The 15811-nt window shown below is 37.9% G+C and overlaps 1 protein-coding gene across 6 annotated transcripts in view; it reads left to right on the top strand.

The window, feature by feature from the left end:
* The window catches only part of LOC122550648 (mitogen-activated protein kinase kinase kinase kinase 4), a 285957-nt gene that overhangs the window by 240410 nt on the left and 29736 nt on the right, over positions 1 to 15811 (top strand). For all 6 annotated transcript variants that reach the window (XM_043691715.1, XM_043691718.1, XM_043691717.1 and 3 more), the window contains 4 exons: positions 2264 to 2434; positions 2845 to 2988; positions 9949 to 10083; positions 14861 to 14961. In XM_043691715.1, the coding sequence (XP_043547650.1) occupies positions 2264 to 2434; positions 2845 to 2988; positions 9949 to 10083; positions 14861 to 14961 (551 nt within the window). The remainder of the gene's footprint in view (positions 1 to 2263; positions 2435 to 2844; positions 2989 to 9948; positions 10084 to 14860; positions 14962 to 15811) is intronic.

Consider the following 15811-nt stretch of genomic DNA (forward strand, 5'->3'; position numbering starts at 1 on the left):
AGGTCACTCCTCAGCCTCCGATGATTCAGAGAAAATACCCCCAGCCTATTCAGCCTCTTCCTATAGCTCAAACTCTCCAACCCTGGCAACATCCTTGTAAATATTTTCTGAACATTTTCAAGTTTCATCCCAAGAATCACTCTAGTAAACTTTCACTAAAATGTTTCCAATGCAAGTATACCCCTCATCAAAAGCCAAAATTGTAGCATACTCTAGGTGTGATCTCATCAATGCCCTGTACAGTTGTAGTAAGACTTCCCTCATCTAACACACACTCTCCTTTGTGCAATAAAGGCTGAATTTCCATTTGTCTTCCTGAAGACATGCTGTATCTGCATGTTATTCATGTATGAGAATACCCAGATTCTACTCCACCAAAGAAGTGTGCTGTCTCTCCATTTAAATTATATTGCCAAAATGGATAACTTCATATTTCTGAGATTGTACTGTATCTGCCAAATTGTTGCCTGCTCATTTAACCTATCTATTTTCCTTCAAAACTTTTTGCATCATCGCAACGTAATCCTTGCATCATCGGAAATTTTAGCTGCAACACATTCAGTCCTTTTGTCGATGTAAAATATATCACTAGTGATTGAGGCCCTAACACTGATCCTGTGGCATTCCACTTATTATAGTTTTCCAACCTGAGTTGATCCATTTATCCCTATTCTGTATTTCCTATTAGTCAACCAGTCATCCATCCATGCTAAAACATCACCCAGTGCCATAAACTGCTATCTTGTGCAGTAGTCTTTGCTGTGGAACCTTACCAAATCTTTTGTTCAGAAATTCAAATCCATTCCACAGCTGCGAATGTGCATTTAAGCACCTTGCTTATTGCATCCTTAGAGAATTCTAATAAATCTGTATCACGCCATTTCCCTTTCATCAAACCATGTTGACTCTGGTTGATTGCATGATGATTTTTGAAATATCTTGCCATTTTTTCATTGATAGATTCAGCACTTTCTCTGACAGAATTGAGGTAACTTTTCTGTAGCTTCTTGCATTCCTGTCTTCCCTTTCTTAAATTGGGGAGTTATATTTGCAGTTCTCCAATCCATTGGGATATTTTCTAGAGTTGTGTGAATTTTGGTAGATTGCAATCAATGCTGTTATTGTCTCTATTACCGCTTCTTCGATAACCCTAAAATGCAGAATAACAGATCCCTGCAGCTAGTCAGCAGTTAGTCCCACTAATTTTCAGTATTTTTATCACTAGTACTTGGGAGGATCTTAAGGTGTTCCTTCCCTATTGGTTTTGATCAACCCTGACATATTCTCTTAATGCACTGGATATTTTGCTAAAATTCTTCATTCAAATCTAATGGATCTTAATTTTTAGCACAGGCAATAACGAGGTTATATAAAATAATTGCCAATGTTGTTTTGTCACACTTAACTAATTACTTTGTCTTATTCATCATTCCCTGGCCATCACCATCCCATAACTTCCATTTGTTCTTTGCTATCCCCACTCATCACATTTATTCCATCCCACATAGCATGGAAAAAGTCTGCAAAAAGACCCTGAAGTCAGAAATGACCTCCTGTCCTTCAAAAGAGTTTTCGAATGAGCGTGTTAACTGTAGTCTCAATTGATCACAGTGGCTTCTGTTGTATGTATGGAGCATTATGTTGGAGGTAGCTAATGAATTGGCAGTCTGAAATGTGCACATTCGCATGTTCAGTCCATTATTTGATATTTTACAAAATGAATTCTGTTGTTTATTCAGCTACTTCAAAGACCAAGCATGCCATAACAAAATATTTGCTTGCAGAAATGTCGTATTCTATCTATTCCTTAAAATTGGTTAAGGAAAGAGAAAATTCCTATGACTCTCTTACTTAGCTGTTGGTATAATTCTCTTTAATATGAAATGATCCACTTGTCGAAGGCAGAATGGCAACCCAGCTGAGAACCTCTGCAGCAGCCTAACAGATAAATTTAGAAGTCAGTCTCTTGTGATTTGAACACTCAGCTGCTTCAGCTGTTCTGGATTAGTATTAAGGATATGCAAAAACTAAGATCAAAAATAGTGTTGCAAAAACAGAAAGTGCTTGAGAAACTCAGGTCTGTCAGCATCAATGGAGAAAGAAACCGGGCTAATGTTTTGAGTCTGTTATGACTTCAGAAATGTTATTAAAAAGTGAAAGATAGTGTTGCGTAGTTTTGATTTTATTCAGAATTTTTAATGGAAGAGGTATGGATAAGCACAATATTGAAATGATTTTTAACTCTGATATTTGTCTTTTGTAGTTGTTTTCTCTAATGACCAGATTAGACCCGAGTCCGTGAAGCAAGATCCAAGCAGAAAAGGATCTGTTGTCAATGTAAATCCAACCAACATCAGGCCACAGAGTGACACACCAGAAATCCGGAAGTACAAGAAGCGATTCAACTCTGAAATCCTTTGCGCTGCATTATGGGGCAAGTTCTTTTGAATCTGTCACATATCTCTTGTACATTGAAGTGAGTGTGTGTGAATATACTACAAGATTGAGTGTGGATGTTGAAATTCACATTTTCATCAAGCCAGGCTCTTTATTTCGGTTGAGAAAAAAGTTAGATTTCATGTAATACTACCAATGCAGTGTTACTGCTGAGCAGTTTAGTTTTGGACCAATGCAAAGAAGTTGTGGAACAAATGTGAACACTGAGTCTGATCTTACTCTGAAATGGAACAAAAAGAACTGCACTACATTCAATTAGTGCTGACTTTGGATATACACGAACAAGTTGTCACAAAGCATAACCATTTCTTATTGGTGCTAGAGTGTTAACATGAGTACTCCATTACTAAATGAAGGAGATGTTTACATCTTCCTGTTTTTTTTAAGGTGTGAATTTATTAGTGGGTACGGAAAGTGGGCTGATGCTGCTGGACAGGAGTGGTCAAGGAAAGGTGTATCCTCTGATTAATCGTAGACGTTTTCAGCAAATGGATGTGCTTGAGGGATTGAATGTGCTGGTGACAATATCGGGTTAGTGTTCTTTTGCATCTAGATATATTAAATTCCTGTTGTGGTACATTGTGTTTCTAAATGTATATTGAAACATAGCTTCATGTTTTTGGCAGGTGATTGCTTGCAACTAGAATGGATCATTTAAAATTGAGTAGTGCAATTCAATTAAAATTCATTTGTTATGACAAATTAACATGCATTATTTAAGTCAAATGCTTTCAACGTGCAAAATAGGAGTACACCGTGTGGTTCCTGTAGCCCACTCCATCATTCACTATGATCACAACTGATTTGATCCTGGTCTTAACTATTTTCTGCCTGTTTTGATTCCCTTGTATTAAAAATATTCATTGGCAATTCCCATCGCTCTCTAGGGTAGAAAATTCTAAAGACTCACATTCTTCCTCAACTCACATCTCAAATGAGGCACCCTTAATCTTAGATGATGCACATTTAATTCTAGATTCCCCAATCAATGAAACTTCACTTTATACTTACACAGTTAAACCCTCTCAGAATCTTGTATGTTTCAGTAAGATATCCTCATTCTTTTAAAATCCACTGAGTATAGTTTCAGTCTGCTCAATCCTTCCTATTAAAACAGCCTGTTGTGGAATAGACTAACCCCATGCAAATATATTAAGGAGATAGCCTAAACCCTAACTTTTACCTTATTTAAGGGCAAGTGCAAGGTGCTACGTTCCAAATGTAATTCAATTGGTCACACTACTCCGCTTTAGCAAAACGTACTTTATTCTTACCCCCAGTTAAAATAGAAACAAAAAGAAGAATTTGTGTAACTTTAACTCTGTTGGAAAACTTAACAAAATAATAGATTATTTAACCACTGAATAGCATCTGTTCCAAATAGTAACATCCCATAAACAGACTCTTGGCAAAGATAAAGTCAATAAAACTGTGTCTCTGAGAGAGAGAGAGAGAGAGAGAGAGAGAGCTTCAAAATCCCAGCAACTACTGAAAACTAAACTAAAGCTCTGGTTCAGTGGGAGCCTGACTGCACCCGTTCAAATGCTTTTGTTGTTCTAACTTTAAAAAAAGCCCCAAGGTCCCTGAGCTGTTTATTTAATAGGCTTGGAGCAGACTGCTCCAAATTCTGTCTCAACATCTCTTCTTTTAAAACAGCCAGGATGAAACACACCTTTTAAAGCCACATTATCATCACAAGCCCTTCAAAAATCAACTCTGTCAACCTTCTCTGAATTGCCTCCAGTAGAATTATGACCTTCTTGAAATAAGGGGGAAAAATCTGTGTGCAGTACTCTAATTGTGGTCTCACCAGTTCCATTACTGTAGTAACTAGATTTCACTACCTTAAAATCCAGCCGCTTGCAGTCCAGTCTAATATTCCACTTGCCCTCCTAACTACTTCACTTTCCTGCAAACCCTTTGTGAGTCATGTCAAAGATGAAGGTTTGAATTATGACTTAGTAAAAGGAGAATCAATCCTGAAGTGAGGATATCCCTTACTAAACCTCCTGAAATGAAAGCATGTATTTCCTGCATTACAGTTGGAGTTGACTGAATCTGGTGATTGACTTACTGCATGATGGAGTGGGAATCTGAAACTTTACAAGGAAGCCCAGGAAGTATTCCTGGAGATGAAACCAGTAACCTCCTGGGATACACTGGGTGAACTCCAGTGAGACATTTGGATTTGTGGAGCTCTGTAATTCTTGATTTTGTCGGCATGTACCCAAACTCTCACTGGTCAGTTCAACTGGTCTGTTGGAAATAGTTTATTGAATCCATATCTGTGCCCTGTGTTTATTTTTTTGATGATTCTTTTGAGCAACTAATCACTTAGTTCCTCCTTCATCACATTTGAAACTAAAAGAGTATTGTCACAGTTGTATGATTTGAAGAGTTTTCATTTTTGCTTTACTCTCTCTCAGCATACTCCCTTTCTTTGTTTAGAGCTGTCCTAAGCATTGCATTCGATTTATGTTCATGCTGGTCTTTCTAGGGAGTGATTCTTTATGTATTGTCACTCTCTCAAACTCTCCCTACATCCCTGCACTTTGTTCTTCTGATATTTAGAAAATTTGGACAATGCAGGGATGTTTATGGTGCAAAGGAAGGTCACTGCCCATCATGTCTGCACCTCCAGAAAAAACAGACCACCATCCTAATCCCATTTAACAGTCCTCTGTCCATATCTCTGAAGAGTCTGGCACTTAAAAAGGTGTCTGAATCTGCTCCTTAAGTGAATTTGAGAGAGTCTTCCACTACTGCCCTTCTGGACAGGGCATTCTAGTCCTCCAACCACCCTCTGAGTGAAAAGCATTTTCCTCATTTCCTCCTCAATTTTATTCCCAACCATTTTCACACTGTGTCTCCTTATTACTGCTAAGGGAAACAAGTCTTCCCATCCACTCTACCCCTCACAAATTTATGCTTCTCAATCAAGGATCTTGTTCTATTTTTCTTTATATTTGAGTGATTGAATGTTGGTGTTAAGGACATTTCCATTAACCAATGACTGCATTGTAAATCCCAACTAATGTTAAAGATATAATGCAGCAGCAACTGTAACATTTAGAACACAATGTAAATGTATTAAATTGAATGACAGTGCAATTTACTTCTTATTTACCTGGGCAGGTTGTAAAGGATTCTGACAGAATTAAGTTTTCCATCAATTAGTTCTCAACAGCTATATAGTTTAGAGTGAGAAATGCTGAAGTCTGTTAGTGAATAAGCCGGAGACATTTAAGGTGTGTTCAATGCAACACTTTTTTTTACTGGCTGCATTTCCCAGGATAGCCACTGGAATGCAGCAACGTGTTACATACAACCCGTGCTATTGAGCACCAGTGTCGTCGGTAATCTTTATTCAACTCTAGTTGGTTGATCTGGATATGACCCGCTCAGACCAATGGGATGATGATCTGATCCTTTCTCGTCAGTGTCAAGATAGCATTTCAACAGAATTTTAAAATTTGAGGCATTTGCTGTGACGTAAGTTCTACTGCTTTGGTGGCCACCGTAAAGAACAAACAAATAATTGGTGAATAATGAAGATATATTTAAATTTTCTGTGTTGTGAATGTGCTCAAAAAGCTCAACAGTGGTTACGTCACATTCTTGCAATTAGATTGGAGTTTTTTTCCATGGATTTGCTATTTTACTGTGCGGTTTTGTTGAAAATTGTTAAGCCTTGGAACAAAGATATTTTGGACTAACAGTCAGTGAAGCATGTTAGCTGTGAAGTAAGCAAAATTATCATTTTATTGGAGTAGGTTCTATTATTACTTCAGATTTTTTTAAAATGAAAATGTTTCTATTATATTTGCAGTCTTCTAAGTAATACCATCTGTTTACTATCTGAAGCAGAAAAGAGGGAGCCCATGGTTGTTACCTGACAACTACCTCATAAACACTTGTCCAAATTATTCGAATGACTGCTAAATAAAATATTTTTCCTTTTGAATGATGTTGACAATGTGACATTATTGATAACATTTGTACATATTATGAGCATTTGTTCTTTAAAATGTGCTTTTGTTATTCTGAAACTTGTCCATCTGTACCCTTGTGGCCAAAACCATAATCACTGCATACAATTTTTATGCTTTTTTAAAATCATTGATAACAGTAGTAAATTACTGATTGAAAATTGCAGACTACAAATTTAATTTGGACATGATTAAGTTATCTCTGTGTCCTTCCCTCTGAGATTTTTCAGACTTTACTGGACTATGTGACTTTTTCTTTAAGAGGAATGGGATTTTTACATTTTAACAGAGCATTAAGCATTCTAATAAGTGATAGCAGCTTGATTGACATTTTAATTTCCCAGTGAAAAGCCATCACTCTTCTGCTTTTCAAGTCCAATAACAGCATAACCAAGGCTGACATCTCCAATTTATTTAATTGAGAGAGTAGAATATAATTTTAATCTACTACAGAATGCTCTGGAATATTATTCTTATGGGCTTTCAAGCAATAGATTATGGAATTATGGCTGATACCTGGGAGTACCTTATTCTCTTTTGTTCTAGGAACTAATGCCGTAGTTAGTTGGGTAAACTAAAAGAAAATGAAATACTAGTAGTGACTTCAATGGTGGAGACTGAAGTGTTGTATTGCAAGAATATTTAATGGTTCTCTTAGTACGTAGCCCTGAAGAACCCTTAGTACATTCCCCTTGCTGCAGTGATATCCTTGGAGTTAAATGATTGACCTTCAACATCCACAAACATGTTCATTTTGCTAGGGATGATTCCATCTGATGGAAAACTTACTCCTAACTCCCCTAGACTCTGGTTATGCAAGGGTACCTTGATGCTATACTTTGATGTCAAGGGCAGTGACTTTTGTCACACTTCTGGAGTTTAGTTTTTTTTTGTTAATGTTTGGATCAAGGCTAAATTGAGGTCAGAAGTTGGCAGAACCCAAAGTGAGCAGGGCATCGCTGAGAAAGTGCCACTTAATAACATTGTCGATGACTCCTTCAACCAGTTTGCTGATGATGGACAGTAGACTAATAAAGTGTTGATTGGTCTGATTGGACCTGAAAAATGTGTTGCTGGAAAAGCACAGCTGGTCAGGCAGCATCCAAGAAGCAGGAGAATCGACCTTTCGGGCATAAGCCCTTCTTCAGAAATGAGGAGGGTGTGCCAAGCAGGCTAAGCCTTGTAGAGGGAGGAAGAGAGCTTCTTCAAGGAAGGCATCCTTGCAAGAGGATTCGCAGTAGGTTAAAATCAACTTAGGAGAAAGTGAGGACTGCAGATGCTGGAGATCAGAGCTGAAAATGTGTTGCTGGAAAAGCAAGCTAGTCAGGCAGCATCCAAGAAGCAGGAGAATCGACATTTCGGGCAGAAGCCTTTCTTCAGGAATGAAGAGGGTGTGCCAAGCAGGCTAAGCCTTATAGTGAGAGGAAGAGAGCTTCTTCAAGGAAGGCATCCTTGCAAGAGGATTCGCAGTAGGTTAAACTCAACTAGGAGAAAGTGAGGACTGCAGATGCTGGAGATCAGAGCTGAAAAATATGTTGCTGGAAAAGCACAGCTGGTCAGGCAACATCCAAGGGGCAGGAGAAACGACGTTTCAGGCATAATCCCTTCTTCAGGAATGAGGAGGGTGTGCCAAGCAGGCTAAGCCTTGTAGAGGGAGGAAGAGAACTTCTTCAAGGAAGGCATCCTTGCAAGAGGATTCGCAGTATGTTAAAATCAACTTAGGAGAAAGTGAGGACTGCAGATCAGGAAATATCCATGTACTTGAAGCATTATTTCATAAATAGTAAAGATTAAAGTTTGTGAAAAGATTTGTAGCTCGGGTGTTCGTTGCTGTGGTTCTGTTCGCCGAGCTGGAAGTTTTTGTTGCAAACGTTTCGTCCCCTGTCTAGGTGACATCCTCAGTGCTTGGGAGCCTCCTGTGAAGCGCTTCTGTGGTGTTTCCTCCGGCATTTATAGTGGCCTGTCCCTGCCGCTTCCGGTTGTCAGTTTCAGCTGTCCGCTGTAGTGGCCGGTATATTGGGTCCAGGTCGATGTGTTTGTTGATGGAGTTTGTGGATGAGCGCCATGCTTCTAGGAATTCCCTGGCTGTTCTTTGTTTGGCTTGCCCTATAATGGTAGTGTTGTCCCAGTCGAATTCATGTTGCTTGTCGTCTGCGTGTGTGGCTACTAGGGATAGCTGGTCATGTCGTTTCGTGGCTAGTTGGTGTTCATGGATGCGGATCGTTAGCTGTCTTCCTGTTTGTCCTATTTTGTGTTTTGTGCAGTCCTTGCATGGGATTTTGTACACTACATTAATTTTGCTCATGCTGGGTATCGGGTCCTTCGTTCTGGTGAGTTGTTTTCTGTGTGTGGCTGTTGGTTTGTGTGCTGTTATAAGTCCTAGTGGTCGCAGTAGTCTGGCTGTCAGTTCAGAGATGTTCTTGATGTATGGTAGTGTGGCTAGTCCTTTGGGTTGCGGCATGTCCTCGTTCCATTGTCTTTCCCTTAGGCATCTGTTGATGAAATTGCGAGGATATCCGTTTTTGGCGAATATCTTGTATAGGTGTTCCTCTTCCTCACAGTAAAGATTATATATCATACATTTTCATTGTTTCTGCAAGATCCAGTATGAGGAAATTAAATGCCCTTACTGTTAAGTCATCCCAATTTCAGCGCGTTATAGAGATTTTGTAAAATCAGTATTTACAAAGTTTTGTGCTTGAAATTGCCTCCTTCATCAGATGTACTCAAAATGTTGAAAAATAATTAGCTCTCTTTCCCTTTATTTGCCAAATGTCTCCAGTTCTGGTCGGTATTATTCCTTCTCTCCCTCCATCTGGTTCTCCTTCAATTTATATCATTTTTGTTCAGTTTTTAAGTGGCTAAATACATCAAACACCCTTGTCTGAGTCTTTGTGACATTTGTAAATAATCTTACATTTGCATTAATGTTAGACTACTGATCTATGAGTGTTTGTTGCCATCACATTTATATATGAATGTAGGGCACTGGTGGATTTGTTCTCTGTATTGATTGTTTAATTCCATCAGTGAAGTGTATCTCCTCGGAAGTATATAAACACTTGCTCTTCAGTCAAATATATAGTGTGTCTTGGTGTTTAGTACTGAATCTCTTTCATTGTTTGAATTTAGCACTTTTTATTGTCTCAAATTATGTTTCTTGAATTCAAGTGGATCAGAATAACATTAGACTGTCAGCTAATACATTGAAGAAATGACTCAACAGAAGCTGTCTAGTTTGATTTTTACTGATATGGTTTCAGACAGTCTCCAAACTTCAGCAGAGAGACTGAAAAACCTTCCATAACATGATACCAGATAGTGATTATTAAGCTCCAAGTTACAGTTCTTCCAAAAATGCTGTTGCCTGCAGATTTATGAGCATGTCTTTCTGTACTGATAATCTTATATTGATACTTCAGCGTTTCGTTTTATTACGTTATTTTACATCGTTCACTCTCTCAAATTGTAACCATCCATAATTTTGCACATTTGCTTAAAGGGAAGAAAAACAAATTGCGAGTATATTATTTGTCCTGGTTAAGAAACAAGATATTGCACAATGATCCTGAAGTAGAGAAAAAACAAGGCTGGACAACAGTTGGGGACTTAGAAGGATGTGTACACTACAAAGTTGGTAAGAAAGTTATGTGCACTTTAAAACAAAGTAGTAAAGTTATAAAAATGTTGGCACATCTGCAACATTATAAATAATATGAAAAATGTATAAGTTAATTTCGTCTGACATTGACCTACAATATGCTTGGGTGTGTGAAATCCTTTTATCAAATCACTTGCTGGCATTTTGTGACATCATTTAAAACTTCATTGCACTAAGCCCGCAGCTCATTGTGACTACGTTTACTGTATCTTGGTATATATTTTTTGAGTAGCTTATTTTTTTCCTACAAATGGTATCTATTTTGTGTAATGTCATTAGATTTAGAGAAAATTTAAAAAACCTCATCTTGAAAATAAATTTTTGAATCATGTAATAGTAAAATTATGATTGGCAAATTGGCTGGTACTATCATTACTGCTGTGGAGATTTTGCGTAGACTGAGGAAAAATCTCATGTTCTTGCCAGTTGTAAGTAAAAGGTGCACTGAATTTTGGCATGTCTGAAGTGACTTGAGTACCATAATGTCATAAAGTTGCTTTCAGTCCATTTTTATGATTATATTTGAAATCTCATTCTCTGGCATTTAAGTACTGGGAAGTGCAAATAACACTCAGCCGGAGATACTGTTCTCTTATGTTGGTGAATGGACATTGTGAAACAGAATTTGTATTCTTAACCCTACACCTGACTATGCTGATATATTGTGTGCAGTAATAGAAATCAGGAGGAAGTATACACTAGATTTACTTCATTGCAAAACTGTTTCAGGAAACAACAGATCAAAAGGATGTGAAGGAGGGTACTGAGAGAGTGAAAGCATAGCGGCAAAGATAAAATAGAATTATCTGCATTTTAATTTAAAATAAATCCCAACACACAATTCTGAAAGAATAAAGCTTAGCATTTGAATTTTCAGTATCATGATTTTGTTTGGTAATAGTAAAGGTTTATCACACTGTTATGCGTTCATTGATTGGTGAGCTCACTTAGCTGGATAGCTCGTTTGACATGTAGAGTGATGCCAACTGTGTGGATTCAATTCAGGTTACCATGAAGGACTCTACTTCTCAACGTCTCCCTTCACCTGTGGGTTAAATTGCCACTACTTATATCACTGTAATGAGAGAGCAGCTCTATGATCTGTAGAACTATGGTGACTTAACCTTAAATATCTGAATACACAAATGCTGAGATTTCCCTGCATGTTATGCTCGTATTTGTATGTATTTGAATGCCAAGTCTGTTGGTGAAGCACTGGTACAGCAAGACCTTGAGTAGTGCAGGCTGATTTGGACAACAACTTTCAAGCTTTCATTTTTAACTGTGCAGGTGCTGACACTGGAAGTTGCTGTTGAAGTTATAACATCATAATGATAAGTGCTGTGAACTTCACTATATTCTAATTCCTAAATGAATGGCCTGGATTTTGAAATGCTGTTCTCTCTTTTCCCTCTCTTCCTTCTCTCTTTAATCTAAGCTCCACCGTGAACTTGCTTCTCAATGTCAAAAAGATTTTGAACCAAATTTCCTTTAATCTTCAATCTCTCCTGCAAGAATCAGTTTTTCCTGATAGTGAGTTCCACCTTCTGATGCCATCTGGTCTGAGGATTTAGTTGTTTTTGTATAAATGACATTTTTTTTTGTACAGTTAATTAACGTATTGAATTCAAATTTAGTTATGTTCATAAAGATAAATCTTGTAAGCAATGTGTGAAACCATGTAGTGAGGGAACAGATTTTAACAAAATGGAGAAGCAAAAGTGCTTTTTTTTAAAACTATTTCTGAACAACTTTGACAAACTTCCTTATTGAAAGTGTAATGTGATTCTTCTCCTCTTCCCCCACCAATTACATCTGGAAAATCTTCACAAACATAAGCAAAGGCTGGAAATACATTACATTCTTGCAACATCAGAAGAGGGGATAAAATAAAATGAGCCTCTGTTAAATGGCAGAATCCTTGTTTCATCCTTCTCCATTACAGTGAAAGTTCTACTGTCATGATTATGGGATAGAGAAGGGTCTATAGTAGAGGTTCTAACCAAATGATAATTGTGAGGAACCTTTGAAATTTAACATGACACTTGATTTTCTTTCTGTCTTCTGTTTGAATTCAATGATTAAACTTTGTGAAATGGGGATGAGCTTTAGAACTTAGTTTATAAATGTTATACAAGAATAACATATCCAAATACTACTTAGAGAATAAGAATATAAATGAGGTAAAAGTGTCACAGTTACACTTATGGAAATCGCTATAAGTCATGATGCAGGGTAATAAAGCCATATGTGGGCTCATTTGTGGATGTCCTTAGGCAAGGAGACCAAAACTATGCTACACATCAGTTGCAACCTCACCGTAGCCCTTTATAATTAGGTTGGCCTCTTCGCTTTTTTAAACAAGTATTCTACTTCTCAATTTCTCTGACTGAATATGACCCTTGCAAAGTGCCTCCCTATTTGACCCCTGTCCGTTTTATACTTGGGCTCATCACTTCCCTGATTTGTACTGCTTTTCAGCCTCTTTGTGTTCTCCTCAGCTTACTCTCCCATCAGCTATGAATTTTCATGAACTTAAATATTTAGAGGTGTGGGGAGGAGTTGGCACAAAGTTCACATTGAAATTGTAAAGGACTATGGAGTGGGCAAAGTGAAATAGATTGACATGGTTATGGGGTGGCAGAAGGGCTTGGGATGACATTGATGTCTGTTGGAGGTGAAGGTGGAGGAAGTGTGTTTTTTTAAATTCAGCACTGTGCCAGAGCACTGAGTCAGGCCTTCCATCCAGACCAAGTCTGCACCCAGCAACCTCCATTTTTGTATTGGGGACATCAAGCCTCATTCTCAGGGAGCCTCATCACCCTGGGATGAAAGTTCCTTCCTCTGGATCGCAGTTGTGGAGTCAGGAATAATTCTGACTCTGCACTCATGACTTGGGGGTGAAAATTTCAGCCCTTGCTTTCAAAGTGAGAATAGAGTCATACAGCATGGAAACGAATGCTTGGGTCCAACTCATTTGCACCGATCAAGTATCCCAATCTGACCCAGTCCCATTTACCAGTATTTTGGCCAAATCCCTCTAAATCCTTCCTATTCATTTACCTATCCAGATCCCTTTTTAATTGTCGTAATTGTACCAGCCTCCTCCACTTCGTCTCGCAGTTTGTTCCAGACATGCACCACCCTCTGCATGAAAAAGTTACCCCTCTGGTCCTTTTTAAATCTTTCCCCACTCACCTTAAATGTATGCCCTCTAGATTTGGATTTGCCCACCCTAGGGGAAAAAACCCTGGCTATTCACCCTATCCATGCCCCTCATGATTTTATAAATCTTTGAGGTCAACCTTCAGCCTCTGATGCTTCACGGAAAATAGCCTCAGCTTATTCAGTCTGTCTCTATAACTCAGACCCTCTAGTCCTGGCAACATCCTTGTAAATATTTTCTGCATTTCCAAGTTTAGTAACATTTTTCCTGTAGAAGGGCAACCAGAATGGTACACAGTATTCTAAAAGTGGCCTCACCAATGTCCTGTGCAGCTGCAACATGACGTCCCAACTCCTAAACTCCGTACACTGATTGATAAAGGCAAGCATGCGAAACGTTACCTTCATCACCCTGATTACCTGCAACTCCACTTTCAAGGAACCTCCACGCTTCCCCCTACCAAAACATCCTGGTCCCTTGTGTTCGGCAAAATTCCCCAAAGCCTTACCATTAAGTGTATAAATCCTGGCCTGGTTTGCTTTTCCAAAATGCAACAACTCCGATTTATCTAAATTAAACTCCATCTGTCACTCCTTGACCTGTTGGCCCATCTGATCAAGGTCCCATTCTACTCTGAGATAATCATCTTTACTGTACATTGCACCACCTATTTTGGTGTCATCTGTGAACTTGCTAACCATACCTTCTATATTCACATCCAAGTCATTCCATATAAATGACAAAAAGCAGTGGACCCAGCAATGATCCTTGTGGCACATTGCTAGTCAAAGGTCTTCAATCTGAAAAGCAACCCTTTACCACCACTCCCTGTCTCCTACCTTCAAGCCAGTTTTGAGTAGTTGGCACTTATGGAGGAGCAAGATTAGCATGCTATAGAGAACAGACTAAAAGGAAATGCTGATGATGTTGGATAATGTAAGTGAAAGAAGATTTGCATGGACCTTCAACTTTGACATAGATCACTTGAGCCATATTGACTATTTCTGTGCTCTGTTGTATATTTTATGCAATAAAAACTGCTTGATCATGATTAAAAATATTTTAATACATTTTGACAGAGATTCCTGTTTGCCTTCCTCATGGCAGGTGCTAAATCAGAAGGCATACTGATTTATATTGAAATTGCTAACCTTTTAATTTTTGTGGCATGCATTGTACTAAATTCTGTTAAAAGATTTTCTTAATTTTTTTTTCTTTTGACTTGCAACAGATTGTTGTGTAATTAAATGCATGCCGCTCACAAATACTTTCAATATTTGAATTGAACTAAATATAAAATAATTAAAATCAGCAAGATTAATGAAACTTTTTAAGTAGTGTTTTCTCACAGTTGATTAGTAATTCATGACAATACAACACTAGATTATCGAAGATATGTACAGATCTTTGCACATTCTTCCCATGATATTTTCCAAATTTGAATCCTATTTTTTTAAAAAAGCTTTGTTACAAATATTGTGCTAACTGGCGGTTGAATTAGTAACCCTACTTAAACTTGTTAACCTAAAGTAAGCTGCATATGTTTTACTTAACAACAAAATGCTAAAGATGAATTTATTTTTCTAGTAAAATATGAGAGGATCAAGTTTCTAGTAATTGCTTTGAAGAATTCTGTGGAAGTCTATGCATGGGCACCAAAACCATACCACAAATTTATGGCCTTTAAGGTAAGTGATAATTCCTGAAAATGTTTGCTGTAGTTTTCATATTAGTTACTATCAGCCTAACCAAGGCCCAGGTAAGTAACACTTCTGCCTGTGAATTAGAAAATTACAGGTCCAATTTCCAATCCTTGAAACTTGAAGCCGAAAATCTAATCTGAAATTCCAATGCAGTTGGGAGTGGTGTATTGTTGCAGGTGCCTTTTTTCAGAAGCATGTTTAAGCAAGGTCACCTCTGTGTGCTCTCATGTTGTTGAAATGAGCTTCTCGCATTTTCCTTTGTTTTCGAGGACCAAACATGTTAACCTGGTATTTTGACCAATATTTACCACTCAATCATTATCACTCAAACCCAGAATATCTCAACATTATCACATTGCTGTTTATGTGAGCTTATTGTTTGAAAATTGTTTACAGTGTTTCCTGTAAGAGATGTTTGACAAATTTATTCCAAATCTTTGAAGAAAAAAAAATGAGTAAGATGGATAAAGGGGAGCCAGTAACTGTAGTGTATTTTGATTTCCAAAACATATTTGTTGATGTGCCACATAATAATGTTATGATCCCAGGTGGTGGTCATGGTGGGCAAGTCAGATCTCAGAGTGAAACCTGGCTTGCTGGATCATATGTATAATTTTGTAGTGGTTACCATATGGTCAGCCACTAGGCATATTGGCATAAGGCAACAAAGATTTGTTTCGCATGTGGACAAAAATTTATTATCCAAAAGAGGGAAAAAACAAAGCTATATTTTTGTATTATTACTTACACACTCACACTCTCTCTCTCACTCACTCTCACACTCTCTCACACACTCACACACACACTCACACACACACTCACACACACTCACACA

Source organism: Chiloscyllium plagiosum, chromosome 6 (assembly GCF_004010195.1).
Source record: "Chiloscyllium plagiosum isolate BGI_BamShark_2017 chromosome 6, ASM401019v2, whole genome shotgun sequence".
Classification (NCBI taxonomy): Eukaryota; Metazoa; Chordata; class Chondrichthyes; order Orectolobiformes; family Hemiscylliidae; genus Chiloscyllium; species Chiloscyllium plagiosum.